This window comes from Sciurus vulgaris, assembly GCF_902686455.1.
Source record: "Sciurus vulgaris genome assembly, chromosome: 2".
NCBI classification, from domain to species: Eukaryota; Metazoa; Chordata; class Mammalia; order Rodentia; family Sciuridae; genus Sciurus; species Sciurus vulgaris.
The window spans coordinates 111,274,423-111,297,602 of NC_136462.1; the positions used below are offsets into that span (position 1 = coordinate 111,274,423).

At 33.6% G+C, this 23,180-nt stretch overlaps 1 protein-coding gene across 1 annotated transcript in view; it reads right to left on the reverse strand.

Annotated features, from left to right (window-relative positions):
• Positions 1 to 23,180, reverse strand: part of HERC1 (HECT and RLD domain containing E3 ubiquitin protein ligase family member 1) — a 206,979-nt gene that overhangs the window by 86,919 nt on the left and 96,880 nt on the right. Inside the window, exons 20-26 of the mRNA XM_079125763.1 lie at positions 21,953 to 22,067; positions 21,744 to 21,864; positions 19,824 to 19,995; positions 14,878 to 15,190; positions 14,299 to 14,419; positions 8,338 to 8,389; positions 1,101 to 1,369 (exon numbers count right to left, since the gene is read on the reverse strand). Coding sequence (XP_078981889.1) covers positions 1,101 to 1,369; positions 8,338 to 8,389; positions 14,299 to 14,419; positions 14,878 to 15,190; positions 19,824 to 19,995; positions 21,744 to 21,864; positions 21,953 to 22,067 — 1,163 coding nt within the window. The remainder of the gene's footprint in view (positions 1 to 1,100; positions 1,370 to 8,337; positions 8,390 to 14,298; positions 14,420 to 14,877; positions 15,191 to 19,823; positions 19,996 to 21,743; positions 21,865 to 21,952; positions 22,068 to 23,180) is intronic.

Consider the following 23,180-nt stretch of genomic DNA (forward strand, 5'->3'; position numbering starts at 1 on the left):
ATCCATAGTGGGATGTGGGTGGGGAAGAATGAAGGTATTTTGGATTATGCAGAGGGGAGAGAGGAGGGGGGTGGGGCAGTGGGGATGGGAAGGAAGGTAGAATGAGACAGATATTATTACCCTATATACACATATGAAAAAAATTTTAATAATTTTTATCACTGTCAAAAAAAGATAATAAAAAATTTTCAATACCACATGTTACTTTACTAAGATTACTCTGAAATGTTCACATTTTTCCTGTGCCCCAAATGAAACTGATGTATCCTTACTAAGAATAATTTAAAAAAAAATCATGAAAAAAAATTTTCAGATATAAAAAAAAGTACATAATTATTGCAAAGTCTGTAACTATGCTTATAAGAATATGTAAATAATTTGTACCAAGTGGTAATAGTGATTGCTTGATTAAAAAAAAACACAATAATTAATAAATATTTGTGTGAGGGGGTACTTCGTATCTATGCAAATTTTCTGTGTCTCCTTCAAGTTTTCCTCACTAATTTTACCAGTTATCAGTGGGTCTTACCTGTAACAATTATTATGGGGTTCTAATATAAACTAGAGGTCTAGTTTAAATGGGAACAAATGGGTCAAAAATGGAAGCTCTGAGTGGTAGATCCCTATGATCACCCGCCAATTTCAACCTAGTTTCTAGGAAATGAGTGAAGACTTCTGATTAGATATGTTATTCTAGGAGATGACAACTTAAAAATGTACTTTTGTCCAGTTCAAAGAAAATATCAGTTTTTTTTAGTTAAGAAAGGATGTCAAAAGGCTCAGATGAGACATTGGGCATGATGGGGCATGCTTATAATCCCAATAACTTGGGAGGTTGAGGTAAAAGAATCACAAGGTTGAGGCCAACCTCAGAAACTTCACAAGACTCTATCTTAAAATAAACAATAAAAAGGGTTGGGATGTAGCTTAGTAGTACAGTGCCTCTAAGGTTCAATCTCCAGTACTTTTAAAAAAAAAAAAGTCTCAGGTGAATGAAAGGGACAGGTAGAAACAGAAGAAAAAAGTTTCTCTTAAAAGTGGACACTTGGTGGACCAGGAAGTTTCCAGTCTCTTGTGAGGAGTAAATATCAAAGACTTACTTCTGCCCTTAATTGCTGTTGTTCCATTGCAATGATGGAGGCCTGAGGACTTGTAGACATACTTTCCTCTGGCTCTTTAAAACCTGGGGCATTCCCCACATCTCCACTCACAAAGCTTACAACATTTTCAATCAATGTGTGAACTCCAAAAGACTTAGTAAGGTCAAAATCAGACTCGAAGGAGTAAGAGGAGTTGTACAACCAGTCTCTGCTATGTTTCAGGCGAGCCCAAGAGTCACTCAGGGATTCCAACTGACTATGCATAGGACCTATAAACAAACAACAAACATGCATCAATGGCAATCAAGTAAAGCATACATTCTGAAACTAGATGAGTGTTGAGTGCTGCTACCATACCAACTGGTGAAAAATGGATATACTCATGTTTGAATATTTGCATGCATTAAATGAATCTGAGCAAAATGCTTTGGTAAAAAAACAACAAATAAACAAAAACTAGAGCAATGTAAGAAAATAAAGGAAAAGCCCTATTGATGTACCAGTATCTCTAAAAGCGCTTTAGCAACACACTGCCACAAGAAAAAGAAAGGTAGAAGCTGCTCTCAAAATGCTTAACTTAAAAGGCTCTGCAGTATTAAACCAGATCAGGAACTGTGCACTTAGGACACTGCTGATAAGACCTACTTGAAACAGGATTTCATCTAAGTTAACATTGTCATTGCAATCGTTAAGACTGCACAAAATGTCTCCATATCTGCAATGAAACATTACCAAAAAAATGAATACAGAAGGGCAAGTAAACTTAAACAAGGAGATATAAGCATCACCCTTCAGGTTTCATTAATATAAGGGACACTCTCACTATGTTATATGCATATCTACTGCAGGTTGTGAAACTCTTATATAGAGGAAGCAAAGTTTCACAAACAAAAATATGTGAGATTTACTATAACATGATACCTATATAAAAGTACCAAGTGGCATCATAATGGTTGCTAAATATAATACCATTAGTTTTGCCAATGGGCATTTTTAAAGTTAAAATCTTTACATTAGACATCAAAATGTTAACATATTTGAACACAAGAGCAACTAACTCATATTCTAAGATTAGCTTTAAATAAATATGTACAAATGACCAATACTTAAACACCTTTGTCTTAAATCTCAGGTATATGAATTTGATTAATTATAATCCTTGGTTCCTTATCTACCCTCATCATTGGTTCATGCATGGCCCACTTTCATACTTATATATTTATTTATAATACTTGAGAATATAATAACTAGAAAACTGACAAGAAACTTTATTTATCTGTTTCTTCTCCAACTCTTCCTATCTACTCCTAATTTTTTTCGCCCTGAAGCCTAGGTTCGTCATTCTCTTGCTTTTACTGTTTTGAATTTTATTTTTATGTACTTCTAAGATGAATAGTGTTTACTTTTAGTTGTTTTTTCCTTTCTAAAAAAAAGTATCATTTTATATAATCTTTTTGGGCATAATCTTCTCATTCAATATAATATTGCTAACATTCATCCAAATTACTATATGTAGTAAATGTTCATCTCTTTGACTACTATATAATACTATAATGTGAATATACTATGTTTCTTTATTAGGAATTCACTTTAAGGTACTCAGTAAAATGTTTATGACAAAAATTATGTTTGTTACAAGACTAGATGGAAAAGTTTAGAAAGATGACTACTTAATCACATTAATGTCCAGAGAGAAAATAAGCTAACACAATATTGAATGTACAATATTATTTTTGAATATTATTATTTGTATTGGCATCCGTTAACTCTTAGAACTTCAATATCAGACACAGAAAATTCTAAGAGGGAGCTAATATTATGAAGCAACTATTATATATATATATATATTTTATATATATATATATATGAGAGATAGCAAAATTACTCAGAATGGAAAAGAATATATGGTTTTACTGCCTTCCATGTTTTAGCAAGAATTCTTAAGATTAAAAAATGTTTAATTTTCAGTTTTACTGAACATAAAAATAACAATCTGAAAAATTCCTCAAATTACATGTGTTGCTAGTCTTTCATATAACATAGAAAGGAATAAAAATACAAACAATAATGTCACAGATGCATAATGTATTAAAATATTTTTAAATAAAGCAGAGGCTAACTTTTTTAAAAAATAAATACTCATTTTTTATTTTTTTTAAGCTTCCCAAATTCAAAAGCAATATTTAGCCTTAATTTACAAAGGAAAGTTTTAGGGTGCTAGCACTGAGTTTGTTTTATTAAGTAACAAAATTTCAGAATAAAACATTTTATTTTATGAGTTAACATTTGAGCTAACATTGAAACCACAGAAGTAAACGACACCTTGAAGATTACCTAGTCCAGTTTTCTCAATCAAGGAAATAGGCTAAAAAGAAACTGATCTTCTGATATCACTAATTTATTAATTCTATGGAAGACTGTCTTTTATACTCCTGGGGGTTTTATATGTTTTAGTGGTACTAGGAATTCAACCTAGGGGTACTCTACCACAAGCTGTGTCCTATCCCCCTGACTTGTTTTTTGGTTACAGAGTCTCACTAAGTTGCTTCCTATCCTCAAACTTGAAATCCTCCTGCCTCAGCCTCCTGAGTAGCTGGGATTACAGGTATGCACCACTGTGCCTGACTTATGTTCCTATTATTAACCAACTCACAAATCACGGATCCATGGAAATTCCAATTGCTTAGCTCCATAAAGTTTCAATCAAGCTACCAATAGTGATTTACTTTTATATATTCCAAAATATTCTATGGAATAGCTAGCTTGCCCAAAACTAAATCCTCTCTGCAACTTAAAGCAGGGATCAGCAAACTTTTTCTGTAAGGGGTCAGACAGTACATATTTTAGGCTTTTTGAGCCACAAGTTCTGTGCTATTCAACTCTGTCCTTGCAGTGTGAAAGCAGTCACAGTTAACACATAAACAAATGAGTATATTTATGTCCCTGGTTCACAAAAACAAGTGGAAGGCCAGACTTCGTCTACTAGCTATAGTTTGCAGGCCCTTATTTCAGAGAATGAAATTTATTAGTTGCATGACTAAAGTAAAACTCCATATGAATAAAATATGGGAAGGAACAGGAAAAATACCATACAAAAGCTTTGGGATAAAGAAAATAATTTTTGCCAAAATACTGAATCTGACATTGAAAATACTCTGAAACACAAAAATTTAGAAGTATGGAAATGGGAAAGAATTTTAATCTTTAAAAAAGCATAATAATGTAGTAATTTTGGTTTGTTCTTTATAGTTTTATCTGAATATAGAAAATATTGTTTCTGAAAAGCATATCAAAAGCTTCTACACAATACTTGAGACTAAGCCCAATTCTTACTTAATATTAATTCAGAGTCTATATGAAAATATAAAGTTCAACAAGAAATTTTTTAGATTGTTTACTTGTCCTTACAACTTTGGTTCTTATATGGAATTTTCAAAATGAACATGGCAGAGCTGCAATACATACTTTATAAACCATAAAATATGTAGGCAAGTTAAAAGGGGAAGAAAATTAAACATGCCATCATGTACTTGCTTGAAGATCTTCTTTTTTCTGGGGCTCAACTGGCCAAAAAGGAGTAAATACACTACCACACAAGAATCAGAAGACAAAAGGAGAAATTTGATACAGGAGATAATATTTTCATTTGCTCTTCTTTAGATAATCTAATTTGAAATGCATAGCATTTCACCCATAAATGTTTCACCACAAAATATACATGTTGATAAATGTTTCTAGTATTATTTTAGCAATAAAATCTTAACATCATTATATTTATATATTTAAAGACCTAGGGGGGAAAATCAAACCATACTTTAGAAGATTTCTAATAATGTTTCTTAAATTATTACTTTGATATCCCACCATTCTTCATTGCACAGCTTCAGCTTAAATATGAAAATTTAAATCAAGTATCTGCATAAAGGTATTGTCTTTCTGTGAAGAACCAGCTCAGTTCTGCACAAGAACAGCAAATCTCTTACATATTTATTAGAGTACCAAAATATCAACATAATTTGTCAAATTTTGTCAATTATTTTCATAGGGTTTTATAAAAATTAAATGAATTTATATGTTCAGCGCACTTAGAATAATACCTGGCACATAGAAAGTAGTTTATAAGTGAATTTAAATTGACTCAGAAGTGTTAAGCAGAAGAAATACTACTACATTGCCCTCACTGACCTGAAATTCATGGGCTTCAGACGATCCTCCTGTCTCAGGTAGCTGGGACTATGGGAACCTGGCCTAGAATTTAGTGCTGATGACTCTAAAAAGCTGAGCAAGGTAATCAAGCTAAAAATATTTGCTCACATTGCTCTGCCACTTCCTACCACATTTGCTTTCTTGGATGATAAACTAGCTAGAGAGGTGAAAAAGGATATAATCATGGTTTAATAACACAAATCTTAGTGTCCCCAATGCCAAATACTGAGATGATGGTCCATATATCCTTTAAGGAGTTTTTAGAGATATAAGAGTAGCTGAAAACATTCATATAAGCACTGTCATTGATATACCCATTTAATTTCAGTAAACAAGATATAATTAAACTTTGTCATCTCTCTCCTTTTTATCAGTCTTTTAGTTAAGCTGGGACCATTGAGATTAATAAATGCAAAAGCTATGTGAGGAAAAAATTTTACATTTCTTCCTCTAAATATTGAAAGAATTCTCACTTGGCCAGATATCTGTCCTTCATGACTTAAGTAAGAATCAGAACACCTAACAGTTTGGTCCCAATCAGTTCTCAGACTTATCAGGTTCATCTGCTTAACTGAAGATAGACATATTATGGCTTATGATGTCTAATCCATATTCAAAATAAATAAGAAAAAATAAGATAGTTTATTTTACTACTACTTAAAAGAAAAGAAAAAAAAAAAAAAAAAAACCCACACTGTAGCCAAAGGGCAATCAGTAAATACACAAGGTTTTTAAAAAATTCCTCTGAAAATACAACATTCTAAATGTATTTTCAATGTTAATTTTTAAAAAGAAAGAAATTCATTATAGGGCTGGGATTGTAGCTCAGTGGTGGAACACTTGCCAAGCATGTATGAGGCACTGGGTTCAATTCTCATCACCACATGTAATAAATAAATAAACTAAAGGTCCATCAACAATAACAAAAAGAAATTCATTATAATAAGAAAATTACTAACCTTCTTGAAATAGCACTTACATTATTACCTGTCCCTAGGATCAAAATCATCAGCAAAATTTTTCTGGAGGAGTATTAAAATGGGATGATTACTATAATAAATTGGTATCACACTGTGATACAGTGAAAATATACAGTTTGCCTCCCTATTATAACTTCCTAAATGGGTATTTAAGAGGGAAAAAAAAAAAAAAACCTTTCTATGAGGTCCTATATTTGCTTTTCTGATTTCAACAAAAAAAAGTCAAATTCCAACAAGTTAACAGGTACTGGTACCACCTTCAGCTTTTTGAAGAAGATGGACTTAACTAAACGAATTAATGACAATTTATTTACATCTATTTAGAGTTATAATGAGGTTTACATCTATTTTAGGATAACTGTTAAAGATGTGAACAGGTAGCAACTCAAGGACAGCAGTTCAAAAATGTAGTCCTTCCTCGTAAGTTATCCACATTCAAATTATTTAGTTATCCACATTCAAATTACTCTTAAAATAAAGATGCTTATTCAAAAGATATTACTTTGCTACATGCTGATGTGGTTAACAGGGATTAAATCTCAAATTTATATTTCTATTAGCATCATAAAGATTCAACAAGCAAAGAATAATTTTAGCCCATAGACTACACTTATAAGTATAAATACAATTAATAGGACACTCTTAAATTACAGGTTAGATCCCTTATGGTAGTCAGTAAGTCTGCAACCATTTTCTCTCTACTATCAAGTGATATGCATTTATTAATATAACATGGAACTTTTAACAACAGTCACCTGAGCTAAACAAAACTAGAAAAGGTTGTTTCAAAATTTAATTCCCAACTCAAGTGAATTGTTAATTTTCAGAGTTAAAAAATAATAAAGTGCATATTGTGCATTACATTAATATAATTTCTGTTATCAAAATTACTTAGTAATTTATTTTTTAGAAACCCAGGAGCTTTGATAAGTCACAATCTCAAAAGACTAGCACCAGCTCTGGTTCTTACTATTCCTAACATTTTGGAAAAAATCATTCTCTGTATTATAGTTGGAATTAAATATAAAATATTACCCAATTTTAGTCTTCAGAAGTAACATCATTCTTCTAAGTTACATACACAAAAATGAAAAAAAATCATTATTTTCCTTCCCTCATTCCTCAGTTTTCCTTCATTTCTCTTTTTCTTTTCATTTCCCCCTATTGGGAAGAAACCTAACAATCTGCCAGGGAAGCTACAAGAGGACTTCATTTTGAAATACAAAAGATTTAATATCATGGAAAACATGTTTTATTCATGAGCTTTTAGAAAACTGCTATTTGTGGCAAGTTTTAACATTTCACATTTTCACAATCACAGTATAAATAGTTTTAAGTAAAAGTTATAGCTATTAGAGAATAGTACTTGAGTGAGTTTTGAGTTATCCTCGGATTGATATTACCTAAACCTCTGTTCTTTTCCTCTGTTTGCATATATGAGTTAACAATGTCATCAAGATAAGAGTTTCTTCTTGATAACACTAAAAGTTGTTTCTTTTTTGAATTGTCAGTTCATCTATTACTTGCTTTATATTAAGAAGCCAAAAGGGAAAAAACTAGAAACTCTCTGAATGTATACTGTTATGTATGCAAAGTGAAGGAGCAAAGAGTAGTCCTGTAACACCATTTAAATTACAGCAATACTGAACAAATTATATTGTTATATCATGTGCAAGTATGAATATATAACAACAAATACCACTATTATGTATAATTATAATGCACCAATGAAAATATAGAAAATTAAGCTATACAAATTCTATCAGTAAGTAAAAACATGGGAAATTATATACACAGCCCCCCCCCCACAATGAAATGCACTGTTTCTGGAATTCCTATGGACTTTTAAAAAGTGCACTGCTTTTTGTAAAGTGCATGAAGATTTTAAAAGGGTATATATTTAAAGAAAAGGGTCTTCATTTTAACTCTTCTGATAAAATGATTCTAAATTATTTTTTGGTCATTACATTCCAAGGACAATTAAATCTAAATACATCAGATATTTTTAAAAAGCTATCTAATTTAATCAAATATTAATATTTTCTTAATACCTCTTTTTCTATGAGATGATGCCAAATCCAAATCAACATTTCGTCTGCCACTCTATTAAAAATAAAAAACAAATATATTTTAGTTGTGAAAAGCATTTTAAGATTTAATAAATGACAAGAATAAAACACATGTGTTACACATACATACATAATTAATGTTCGCTAATTCATTAATCAAGTCAGACTAACTACAGAAGGTTTCTAAATACCCACCATCAACAGCTGTAAGAAAGCACAAGCATGTAACATCTCAGATAGTAACTCAACAAAAAATCAAGGTGCATATAAATTAGTAAAGTTTTTCTGTTCTTTTTTTTTTTTTTATCTTTGTCTTTCCTGTTTCATTCATGGTATCATCTTATTCATACTCTCTACATTGGACTGTATTAAAATGAAACAGCAGCAAAGTCTCATTTTACAAAATTAGTACTTTTCTTCTCTTTCCTTTCTTGTTTTATTATTTTCTTTAATTAAAAATTTTGTTTTTAGTTGTCAATAAACCTTTATTTTTTTAAATTTATATGTGGTGCTGAGAATCAAACCCAGTGCATCACACATGCTAGGCAAGCAATCCACCACTGAGCTACAACCCCAGCCCCTTTCCTTTCTTTTTAAAACTTGCATTAGTCTTGGCTATGTTTAGAGAAGATTATCTGATTAATCCATACTAACATAAAAATACATAGTCCTAAAGCATCTGGTAGTATTTTAGAAGATTTGAAAATGTTTTCAAAAACCTGTTAAAATAGAGAACTCTCAAATTGGTGAAAATGCAGACAGCTTAATACAATACTGAAGGCTTTCAGGAAGAAGTATATTTCTGTGTGTGCCTGGTGATGGAGGATGTAACATCTGCCTACTCTGTGCACACGCGCACACACACACACACACACATATAGAGAGTTAATCAAATATATATCACATATTAAAGTTTATGCATCTGATATTATGACATTACGATCTTAACAATCTCAATTGTTCTCTTGCACAATCAGAAAAATTCCTGTCAAAGAAGTAAATCTACAGGAGTGACAAAATGGATCCATTTTGGAAATGTCATTGTAGGAAACCTTTACTTGTCATACATACAGAGACATGTACTCATGTGTAGATAAAACACATTTGTCTTATTACTTACCTGTCCACATATACACCAACAGAAATAAGTACATTCTCATTTCATGGTGGATAAACCAAATAGCTCAACCAATTGCTCCTGAAGGCATCACTGTCATGAAATAAAACATTTTCCTCACATAGTACCTTTGCTCTGGAAAAAAATCAAGCTTAGGCCTCAAAACCAGAAATACCTCTTTCTCTTAAGAATTGGGCTGTTTTTGCCTTTTGGACAGCATGGATCATTTAACATGATTCATTTTCTGTTTGGTAGCACACCCTGAGCTACCACAGGGTATGTGCTGAGATATGCAAATCTTGTCCAAGGCTTTATTTTTCCTCTAGGATTCTTTTTTATTTTTAAAGCTCTAATTTATTAACCCACTCTGTCCTTTTATAATGTATTTCTTATATGCTCTTCTTTTTCTTTTTTTTCTCCCCCCTCCTTTTTTTGGTACTGGAGATTGAACCCAGGGGCATTTTACTGTTGAGCTACATCCCCAGTCCTTTTCATTTTTTAATTTTGAGACAGGGTCTCATAAGTTGCAGATAGACTTGCTAATTTGCTGAGGCTGGCTTCAAACTTAGCAAGACTCCTGTCTCAGCCTCCAAAGTTCCTGTGATTACAGGCAATTGTCACCATGTCCAGCTCTTATACGCTAAATCAAATTCTTTGAGACATGAGGGACCTAGATAACAGCTTAGATGGTATAATAAGAAATAATGATAAGAATGACCACTGTCAATCAAATGGTCTGATATTCTCTATTTACTAAGGAAAATAGATAATTCATATAATACACTTTAGAAAAGAGGTTAAAAGAAAAATTCAGCATTGAACTGATTAACTTGAGTCATTTAAAAAAAATCATTTCATTCACTAACAATTCAGAGTAAACAGGGCACTGCCAATCAGTATACTGGCTATCAAAGATAAAAATGTTAATCTTTTAAAACCTTATATAGTATTAGAAGGGTAATATATATTAAAACTACCCTCAGTGCTTGCTCCTACTAATTTTCCCCAGTTTTTTGGAAACTGAATGTTCAGCCCAGATCTCCCTTTATCTGCAATGGAATCTGCTCTCCCTCTAGTTCTTGTCTTTTCCATTTTTATGGCATTAATTTTTTAATTATTCCACAAAGAAAAATGACTACAAATCAATATTTTTTAACATGGTTATTAATCATTTTTAAAGTTCATAAAACTAAATGAATAACAAAAAAAAGAACAATCAGCAATTAAATCTATGCTCAAACCTCCTACACTGATATTTCTTCCCCAATTTATAATTTTCAAATGTTTAAATTGTATTACTGAACTTGTTCTTCACAACAGCACAGTCGAGTCAAGTATACCAGGTGGTACTATTCTACCTTTCAAAGATAAAGAAACTGAGGCTCAAAATGTTAACTGTCTTTCCAAGGTCAAAGTCCACTACGGGTCTCAAGTCTATTTTAAGTCAGTTTCATTGTTTGTTTCCAAAAAAGCATGTCACATTAACTATACCTATTCTCATTTTTTTACTTTCATTTCAGTTCAAATAAACTAATGATCATGTATAATATTGTAAAGCACCATGTAGGAAATTTCAGGGGCATTTAGAAAAAAACATAAAACATTAAAAAACCTAGTCCTTCTAGGGGGTTTATTGGGAAGATATACTAATACTGTATAAGTTAGTCCAACATTGTTAGTGGATTATAAGAGGTCCTAACAAACTCTCATTGAAGTACTAGAAAGTCACTGTGAGTAATCTGGGAAACAGCTTTCTGAAGGGTTGACACTTTAGCCAGTACTTAAGGGAGAGGCAGGACGTCAACAAGGAAACTTAGAGGACATTTAAGGAAAGTGGTACTTGAGCAGAGGCTCAAGAGGTGCTTTTGGGGTCTGGCACATGAATTATGATAGCAAAAATGCAGATTACTACAGGGTAAAACTGGCTTCAAAAGAAGTCAGGTGGTATTTCCCAGAATCTCTGATTTCTAGGTAGGCAGTACAATCACTGAAAGTTTGAGTAGAAAGGTAGTATACCAGCAGGTGTTCTGTAGTTTTTGCTGGTGGTATGTGTTTTTAAGAACTCTATCTTTGGGAGCAATGTCTAAGAAAAGATTTGAAAAGCAAGATCATTGTGAAAACTCCTAATCTGGGCAAAGAGTAAAAAGAACCTGAAATAATGAAAACAAAAGGTTTAATGAACACAGAAATTTTGCCAAAATAGATTAGATTATCATTCATAAATTCAAAGACTATTTCCTGACTCCCTGTTATGTGTCAGATGTGTCAGGCACCATTACAGGTGGTTGGAATCCAGCAGCAAATAAAACTGCAAAAAAAAAAAAAAGATCTGTCCTTGAAGAGCTTACATCCTAGTGTAGGCTAACAAAAACTGATCAATGAATATAATAAGTAAACTACAGGTTCTATGGAAAAAACTGAGAAAGACAAGGGAGACAGGGAGTGAGTATGGAAAAGGAGAGAAAACTGCCATTTTAAATAGAGTAGTAAGGGTAAGCTGCACTGAAAAAAATAACATTAAAAAGAAGGCATATCCACAATGGAATATTACTCAGCCATGAAGAAGAATAAAATTATGGCTTTTGCAGGTAAATGGATGCAGTTGGAAAATATCATGGTAAGTGAGATAAGCCAATCCCAAAAAACCAAAGGCCAAATGATCTCTGATAAGTGGATGATGATACATAACAGGGGGGAGGCAAGAATGGAGGAAGGATGAATTGTATAGAGGAAAAAGAGGGATGGGGAGAGGGTGGAGGGAAGGAAAAATAACAGAATGAGACAAACATCATTACCCTATGTATATGTATGATTACACAAATGATGCGACTCTACTTCATGTACAACCAGAGAAACAACAGTTGTACCCCATTTTATGCACAATGAATAAAAAAAAATTCTAAAAAAAAAAAAATGAAGGCAAGGTAATTAGCCGCAGAAACAATAATAGTCTAATCAGAAGAAAAAGTCACATAAAGACACAAAGGGAGCCCAATGCGGCCAGTAATTCCAGCAGCTTAGGAGGCTGAGAAAAGAGAATTGGAAGTTCAAAACCGGTCTCAGCGAGGTGTTAAGCAACCCAGTGAGACCCTGTCTCTAAATAAAAATACAAAACAGGGTTGGCGATGTGGCTCAGTGGTTGAGTACCCCTGAGTTCAATCCCTAGTACTTTCCTGCCCCACCAAAAAAGACACAAGGGGGAACTTGTGCAGTATATTCATGGAATATACAAGAGTCCAGGGTGGCAAAAGGAGAGTTATCAAGAAAGAGAGAAGTCAAAGAAAAGATCAGAGGTAGTGGGGCCAGATAACACAGAGCCTTGTAGGATACTGTAAGGACTTGGGCTTATACTCTAAGAAAAGTAAAGACACTGCAGGATTTTGAGCAGAGAAGTGATATGATCTATGTTTTAAAATACACACAGGAATGGGTGACTCGATAATGGCCAGATGGGAAAAATAAACGAACAGAGAAGAATCTCACTAGACTACAAGGCAAGGGATACAAAGTGGGTACGCAAAGATATAATGGGGATGACAAATAAAAACATCATAATAAAATGAAACTTGCTTGAATACACAGTTCAATTGTCTTCAGATGAGGACTCTTTTTGCTTTGAAGTTTCTTTTAAACAAGAACTTTGTGTTTATGCAGCACTTTAAACTTTTCAAAAATATTTTCATTTCCTTTATATCAACTTCATAGAACAGAGGAATTTCAGAACTAAAAATGGAGCATAAAGATCACTCAGTCTAAAAAAAAACTTTCTATTAGAGCTGTTGCTTGCCATAACCAAGGTCTCACAGCTCTTCCAGCACTAAAATCAGGACATTTTCAACTTCTTGACTTTTGTCAACTCTGACACACTGTTCTAACATACAACACACACTCATATTTTGAAGACATTGAAGTCTAGAAAGGTCATAGAACATAGAAAAATCATACATAAGTCAGAGGAGCAGACAAAATGAAAATCCAGCTATCAACTTCAAGTCCAAAGCTCCTTAAATACAAGCAATCTTTAAATAGTTTTCACTTATTTAACCAGTTACATTATAGGACATCTTTATCCTACTTCCTACCTTTTACAGTAAATCAACATCTTACTTGATTAATATTACCCTAAGTACCTATCGTACATGTCCTGAAGCTTTTTTGATAGGCAACTGATATCTACAAAAAAAAAAAGAAAATTAAGTAGAGGAGATGTAAACAGATTTTTGTATTAAATACATTATTATAGTGAAATGTGGAAGAGGAGCACAAGACAAGAGGTAAGTAACCAGTTCAGAGTCTTTTGCACATGTCCAGAAAAAGATACAGAAACTTTGAAACAGAGCAGTGATGAGTGAGATGGAGAGGACATTACTGGAAACATAAAGGATAAAATTCTCAAGATGGAGCGGGAGTGGTGGGATCAAGTAATAAGAAAAAGAAAAGGCAAGGATGATTCCAGGTCTCCTGCCTAGGTAATAAGCAGTATCAACTAGTAAAATAGGGAATGTAAAAGAGGCAATTTTGCAAAAAAGATGAATTCACTTTTGGACAGGGGAAGACTGAGGTAGCCTGACACATTCAGTGAAATGCCCATCGAAGTCAGATGTATGAATCTGGAGCTAAGGAAATCTTAAGAAGTCAAGACTAAAGATAAAAATCATTAACACACAGAGGGTAAATATTTATGCAGTATAGATAATCGCATATCTATTAAACTTCTTTTTTAAAAAGTTTTTATATATCTAATATAAACATATATTAATATTTTTAAAAGCCTGTGTATCCATATACTGAAAACATCCTTCTTCACTGAATCTAGGTATACCTACCAGTGCATAACTCTCTTCATCTGATTCAGGCTGAGACAAATCAGATTCACTCCTCGATTTGATCAGTCTATAATTTGGACTTGCATGGACTAGCCGGCTCTCTGCAGTAAGACTTTCACTCCTGTCTCGCATGCAGAAAGAAAAGTTTTTTGATTTGGGACTGTTAGTGAACATAAAATTGAATGAATTGGCAGCATAGAGATAATACACACACACAGTGAGAAGCAGTTATGTCTGTTGGTGGGAAATCCTGACTCTTGTCTAAGCAAAAGCCCTTACCAATTACATCAAAATAATTTGCATGTCACTAAATTTTAGAGAGATGCAAAAAACTTTGTATGTTTTTAAACTCCTATTATTTAAATACATGAAAAATTGTGCTTCCCATTTAATTGGAAATTTATATTCTATGCTAAACCAGTATCACTGTTTAGGTTACTTTAAATTCATCCTAGTCAATTTGCATTTCCACTTTCATGTCTTTAATTTCAGAACAATGTAACTTTGAGAATAAATCATTTCAATGTGTAAAGTAACAAAGGGAAGAGTGTGATGTTTTAAGTTTTTAGTCAGTCCCACCTGGTCATAAGTCCACCCCCTTCAGAGGCACTAGTAGAGGGCTGCTGCAACTGTCCTTCTTCCCTTCGCTTCTGAAGTTCATCAATGACAGGACTTACTCCTAATATTAACAGGGCACACCGGTGGATCACAGAGTTGCAGGCAGCAGTGTACACATCCTGACCCTCGGGAAGGTCTGTGCTGACCCTTCGCTCTTGCTGAGACTGAGGAGGTGGATCATCAACTCGAGCCCCAGACCCTGCCCCACTGTTCATTCTATCTCGGTCTCGGCTACGAGCTACTTCACGGGCTGAGAGGAAACACTGAAAGATTTCTGTAACATGCAACACAAAAACAAGGTCTTAACACATGGGGAGACAAGAGCAAAGAAAATAACAACAAAAATAGTCAAAAAGTTTGGACCAAAAACTTACTGAAAGAGGGAAAAATTATTTTTAGATATTAAATATAGCATAGTAACAAAGTTATGTAAAAAACATATTATGCATTACACTTCATCAAAAGCATAAAAGGAAATGTTCATGTGTTCTTATACAATTTAGATTTGGTTATTTTGAAAAATGCTATCTTAAAACATGCAAAGTGGGTATACTGATTATTGGAAGCTTAAATCACTTAAGGAACTATAAATGCAGAAGAGGCCATTTGGCCTGTCTTTTCTTTCTTTCTTTTTTTTTAAATTTTTTATTGTTGCATTACAGTTGTACTATTAATGGAATTTGTTATTACACATTCATACATGCACACAATACAATTTGATTTTAAAATGAGCGAATATTGTGTATGGTGTTAAAAGATTTCCTAGTGTGAACCAACTTGGAATTTTTATAATAAATCCCACTAGGTTGTATATATTATTTTCTTGCTTTGGTGCTGTGGATCTAACCCAAGGCTTGTGCATACTAAGCCAGTGTTCTACCACTAAGCTACAGCATTATTTTCTTTTTTTTTAATTAAAAATCATAAATTTACATAGGGCAATGTTGTTTGATTCATTCTGTTATTTTTATCCCTCCCCCCCACCCCTCCCACCCCTCTTTTCCCTCTATACAGTCCTTCCTTCCTCCATTCTTACCACCCTCCTTATCCCTAACCCTAAACCTAACCCTAACCCTAACGCTAACCCCTCCTACCCCCCATTATATGTCCTCATCCGCTTATCAGCAGATCATTCGTCCTTTAGTTTTTTGAGATTGGCTTATCTCACTTAGCATGAGATTCTCCAATTTCATCCATTTGCCTGCAAATGCCATAATTTTATCATTCTTCATGGCAGAGTAATATTCCATTGTATATATATGCCACAGTTTCTTTATCCATTCATCAATTGAAGGGCATCTAGGTTGGTTCCACAATCTGGCTATGGTGAATTGAGCAGCTATGAACATTGATGTGGCTGTATCTCTGTAGTATGCTGATTTTAAGTCCTTTGGGTATAGGCCAAGGAGTGGGATAGCTGGGTCAAATGGTGGTTCCATTCCAAGCTTTCTGAGGAATCTCCACACTGCTTTCCAGAGTGGCTGCACTAATTTGCAACCCCACCAGCAGTGTATGAGTGTACCTTTTTCCCCACATCCTCACCAACACCTATTGTTGCTTGTGTTCTTGATAATCACCATTCTAATTGGGGTGAGATGGAATCTTATGGTAGTTTTGATTTGCATTTCTCTTATTACTAGAGATGTTGAACATTTTTTCATATATCTGTTGATTGCTTGTACATCTTCTTCTGTGAAGTGTCTGTTCATTTCCTTAGCCCATTTGTTGACTGGGTTATTTGTATTCTTGGTGTAGAGTTTTTTGAGTTCCTTATATATTCTGGAAATTAGCACTCTATCTGAAGTATGAGTGGCAAAGATATTCTCCCACTCTGTAGGCTCTCTCTTCACATTACTGATAGTTTCCTTTGCTGAGAGAAAGCTCTTTAGTTTGAATCTATCCCAGTGGTTGATTCTTGCTTTTATTTCTTGTGCTATGGGAGTCCTGTTAAGGAAGTCTGATCCTAAGCCAACAAGTTGAAGATTTGGACCTACTTTTTCTTCTATAAGATGTAAGGTCTCTGGTCTGATTCCATTTTGAGTTGAGTTTTGTGCAGGGTGAGAGATAGGGGTTTAATTTCATTCTGTTGCATATGTTTTCCAGTTTTCCCAGCACCATTTGTTGAAGAGGCTATCTTTTCCCATTGCATATTTTTGGCACCTTTGTCTAGTATGAGAAAATTGTATTTATTTGGATTTGTGTCCATGTCCTCTATTCTGTACCACTGATCTACCTGTCTATTTTGGTACCAATACCATGCCGTTTTTGTTACTATTGCTTTGTAATAGAGTTGAAGATCTGGTATTGCAATACCCCCTGCTTCGCTCTTTCTACTGAGGATTGCTTTATCTATTCTGGGTTTCTTATTCTTCTAGATGAATTTCATAATTGCTTGCTTTATTTCTGTAAGGTACATCATTGGGATTTTAATTGGAATTGCATTGAATTTGTATAGCACTTTTGGTAGTATGGCCATTAAGCCATGTGGATTCTTTTAGAAGGGATGCCCTTTTTATACCAAGGCCAGACAATAGTCTTAATTAGAAAAGCCTGGTTATTGGATCTGCAAAGAATCTGAACAAGCAAACTCTTTGAAGTAATCTTATCTTCCACTAGCTTCTGCACTCCCCACCACTCCCAGTATCTCTTAGTAAAGTTCCTAGGATTTTCTCCCCCAGTCCAGATGTCATTTTGTCCTATCATTCCTTTACAAATTTATTGTTCTTGGTTTTAAAAGTATAAAAGCATCAGCTTTGGTAATTTTTTCAGACTTCGCTCTCTTATGAAGATACTCGTGAACATGTAAAATTAATAAAACTTGTATGCTTTTCTATGTTAATCAGATCTTGTATTAACCCAATTCCTAGATCCAGTCAAAAGAGTCAATGTAAGTGGCTTTCAAAGTATGGTCCCAGACCAACAGCAACAGCAGCATCTAGGCACTTGTTAGGAATGTAAATTATCAGGCCCCCCATCTTCTAAATCAGAAGTTCTAGGAGTGAAGCCCAGCAATCTGTGTTTTAAAAGGTCCTCTACCTGATTTTAAAGTTCACTAAAACCCATGAAGCACTAGCTTAGATTAAAACAAGTGATTATTTCTGTTCATAACTTTCGTATAAAAAACCTCAGGTTACAAAAGAATTGAAAAAAAAATTAAGTAATATTACTTATAATAAAACTCCCTCTCCTTCCAAAGTTCATATAATTCCTAACATCTATACTTTGCTGTATCGTAAACATATTGAGTAAGTTTAACCCCACTAGTCTTTGCTGAAATAGAATCTGGTTATGATACAAGGGCAAGACTGCCTCAGAATCAGACCGTATCACCCAGAAAGGTCCGTGTGATGATACTAGCCCTTCCCCAATTCACAAGTGTAAAATGCTACCAGCTTTAACAAGATTCTGATGCAGTGGCAGGTATTCCATTTCACAATAGGTAAAGAATTTTTGCTCAAGTTGAGAGTAAAAGTAGTATTCTTAATGGGTTATCCAGGCAGAAAAGTTAGTAAAATACTAGATTTACCTGTTATTATGGAAGTACGAACTCTAAAAATGAATCTATATATATAAATTTATTCTGACAACATTTTCTTTATGTTGTTAAAAGTCTCTTACTTCTATAAAAATCAAAGCAACAAACCCTCCCAGATTTCAGAGCTAGAAATCAGCAAAAGTAGTTTAGAGTCACTAGAATTTTGGGCAGATTTGATTCTAACTCCAGTTGCCACTGTGGGCCTAAGTACATAATTTCGTTTCCTTAAGTCTCTGTTCAACCAACTTTAGAATGGAGTAATGCTAAAACTTATAAAACTGTTGTGAGAACTGAATTAATCTATGTGAAGCACTTGACCCAGTATCCAGTATGTCAGTGCTCAAAAATCATAGCTAGTTTTAAAAATGACTCCTCAGATGACTATTATGCATTTTTTACTGTAATTGAGGGTTGTGCTTTGTTATTATTATGTTTTCCTCTTTGGCCTTTGCTTCCAGGAATTTCTACACTAAATTTTAAGTTCCCTCAGCTTAGATTTTTAAAATATAATTATTTTCCCTTCCCATCTCCAAACTCCTTTTCTCCATTTGAACTCTTTCTCCTCTTGTTTAAATGGTTTTTAGTCCTGTTTTGAGACATCTCAAAATTATTTTCAAAAGTATGCAATACAGAAATAAATCAATAATAAAGTGTCAAGTTGACTGATATATACAATCTCAAAAACAAAAGCATAGCTGGCCATAATGTTTTAAGCTACATTAAAACATTATGGAATACACTTTAATTTGAAACAGTCAAATCACTCAGATACTACCACAATCAATGTTTGAAAAGCATTGACCTTTCTCTTAAACACAGTTATTTTTTTAAAAAACCATTTGAAGCCTTGGAATATAAAATTATGAAAAAGTTCTATTCACTCACCCAATGATATTCTCATAAATATGCCTGCTTTCTACTGATACTGCAATGTAGTTGAAATGTATAGTTTTAAAGGTTTTACATATAGAAAATAATTTGGCTCTCCTAATAGGCACAGAAAGGAGGCTCTGTTCCTCCCCCACACAGAGGGTTGCAAGGCTGATGAACAACTTGGTATCCCCAGAGGACATGTTTTGAATGACCTTATTCAATGACTTATTTCATATATGCATTGGAGTTGAACAGATACTGACATGACCATCTCCAGAGCTTTTAGCCCTCAACATATACAATCCGAAAGCTTCAGAACGGCACTACCAGTTTTAAGTTACCTCATGAAATGTTAGCTAATGCAAATTCAGATCACCAGTAGAAAATCAGATCCATTTAGAAAAACCATAGAGAACCTTTGCCTTTAAATCTCTAGTCAGCTTTCCTATGAAAATGAATGCCATGGTGTTTATCTCTAAAGTAAGAAGGATGTACTCACTGCCAGCTGTCATCACTTCATGTTCCCGTTCTTCCTCCTCATCCTCTGGCTCCGGATGCCCCTCTTCCCTGTCTCTCTCAGCCTGTTCTTCCATTTCAGCTTCTTCATCAATGGTCCGAGTAAATGAATGCTCCTGAGGATCAATATCTGCAGAGTCTTGGTTGTCTGAGATCTTAAGGAAATTATCAGAAATCCCACTGAATATATCTTTCAAAAGTTTTTAAAAATTTTCTAAAAACTTTTAACTTTTTATCATGGAAAATATTGCTGATATCAACCATAACACATGAGTTTGCAACAAAAACTAAAAAGATATACTGGATAAATCTTGAAGATTAGAAAAAATGTATATACAAACTATATATATAAACATATATATGTTCTCCTTCCCTCAGTATTTTTATTAAAATGCTATGCCATAAAGTGATTCACATTTATGTTACTATTTAGCTGTAAAACTACAGGGCTACAAGTTAAAATTAGTTATGCTGAGTAGGACACCAAAGACAGAAGGTATGTAAAGAATAAGATCTGGATCCCATTGTTTCCTTTAATTTGTATATATTATTATTCTGTATAAATAAAGTTTAGTAACTCTAAGTTTAAAATAGTATTCTTTTTCTTTAACTTTGCCCCTGAAAAAACAAAAAGTGAGAACTACAGTAACTTTATTTCCTATAGTGGACATGCTACCTAGCAGTCATCTATATAGAGGAAAGAGACCTGAAAAAAGACTCAGAGGATCACAAATACCATAACAGTATGAAATTTTTCTCACAAATTTCAGTATAAGGCACAAATGAAAGATTTTAATATATCCTCAGATCCAAGTTAAGTTATATTGTGATTCATGACCAGTAAGTAATTTAGGCATTACATAGAGATGGAGCTACTGAGCAATCAGACTCCATAACACATAAGTTATTTGTCCCCAGAATATGTGAGTTTCAAATCTGAGCCTCAATAAAATGCCAAATTAACACTTTTCTAATAGACTTTCAAGGTCACTCTCAAATAGTCAAATCCACAAATGTTAAATCAGTGCAAGTCCAAAGTCTACTATACAACAAATGTAGAAGTAGTTTGGTTTTTAAATCTAAGAACTAAATGATGGAGTGGAAAGCATTGGAAGTGTCAAGTTTCGAAGTAACTATTTCTAAAGATCCAGGCTTGTAGTTATAATTACAGGATTATGTTACCAGAATCACCAAGCAGTTTAAAAATTATCTCATTTTTTTTTTGCAAGAATTACTTCTGGATCATCCTTAATAAACAGTTTCAATCTTCACTTTCAGTGGAAAACAAATTATAAGAAGGCCTATTTTTATGTGATGATTCCTTCCTTTATTTTCACTCATCTAAGCTGAACCTTTTTGATATTTTTCTCTTCTCATATAAAATGATTTCTGGGGGCTGGGGTTGTAGATCAGTGGTAGAGCACTTGCGTCACACATGTGAGGCACTGGGTTCAATCTTCAGGACCACATAAAAATAAAGGTGTCATGTTTGTCTACAATTAAAAAAAAATGATTTCTAGACCTTTTACCAATCCACGGTATTTAGTACTATCCCTCATAATTTCTGGCACCTCAAGTAAAAAAGGGTAATTCAAATGTGGGCTGATCCACATTTTAAAAAGAATAATATTTCTGATGATTTGAATGATTCAATTTGTTGTTATTAATATTATTTAGGCAGGCTAAGACTACATCAACTTCCTTAGCAGTCTTCTTCCACTTGATAAAAGTGACATTAAATAACCCCAAATTTTTTAGCTTTCATTTTTTTCACTAGGATGAACTATTTAAAATTTATTGAACATTTACAACAATCAAGGCACCTACTGTCTCAAATAAACTAATATGGAGCTACCTGATAGTTTGTAGAAAAATATAGAAATTAATTAATTTCCAACTTTACCCATCTGTCTCGTGATGATGACCTGGTTTGAATAAGTTCAAGGTTCTTGCAAGCAAGTAAACGACTTCGAACTTTGTATACACAACGGTACACTTCTGATAAGCTTTTACCAGGTTGATATCTAAATAAAGAATCAAAATAGAAAGGTCACCTAATTTCTAACATCATAAGAACAAATATTTGTCTGAGGATAGTTTTAAGTTACTTGCCGGCTTTCTCCACATGCTTGACTAAGTAAATTTGTATGTTTCAGAAGTGCTGCAAGAACAAATCTAGACACAGTGTCCAAGAGTGACTCATTACTTAAAGTTGCACTGTCCCAATCTGAAAATAAAAATGATGCATTGACATTTAAAAGGACTCAGAAAACAGTTCAGAGGTAAATTTAATAACTTCAGTCATCCAACACCTGAATTTTACCATCTTTCTAAACAGTTACTTAACAAATGCCCATATTGTTTCAGGTGCTGGGATACAGAAGTAAACAAAGCTAAATCTCTGATCTCAGAGAGCTTAGTTAGACTCCTAGTGCGGGGAAAAGAAGGTAGGGGTGAAAGAGAACAAATAAAAACAAATATGACAGGTAAGATCAAAACAGAATAAGGAGAAAGGGGAGTATTGTACTATATGTGATTATTATTTTAAATAGGATGGTCTGAGAAAGTTTCTGATAGACTATATTTGAGCAGAAATCTAACTGAAAAAGGGAAGAAGACAGGTAGAAACAGTATCCCTCAGGAGAGTTACTAAGCAGAGGACCTAGCTAGAGGGTTCAAGGAGGCCAGTGTGGCTGGAGTGAAGTGTGCATGCACAAGAGTGAGTACTGGGAGAAGACATTAGAGAGCTGGCTAGGGATGAGATCACATTGGTCTTCAGAGCAAAGTAAATCCTCCAGGTTGTTCTAGCAGAAAAATGAGAAGCAGCATTAGAAGGCTTTGAGCAGAGATAATGACAAGATCTAAGTTTGTGCATTACAAACTGCTGGGTGGGGGAATAACTATAGGGACAGCAAAGAAGTTATTATTGTAGTAATTCAAATGAGAAAGGATGGTGGCTCAAACTAGGGGAGGAGTACTGGAGGTAGTGAAAAGTGGCAGAGCCTATATATATTATTTTGAAGGTGCTGACAGGATTTGTTAATGGATTACTTATGTGATGTGAGAATAAGAATGAAGTCATAGTTGAATCTATATCTATTTAAAATGTAGTTGGAAATATATAAATAAAATGGAGTTGGCCCAGAAAGACCACAGAACAGTTTTGAGGGTAGAGAGGTGGAATCAGGAGTCTTATTTTGAATACTATCTGTTGAACATACTAACAAAAACACTGAATAAACTATTCAAGTGTGTGTGTGTATATATATATGTATATATGTATATATATATATGTGTATATATATATGATATATATATGATATTTAAAGCCATGAAAGAA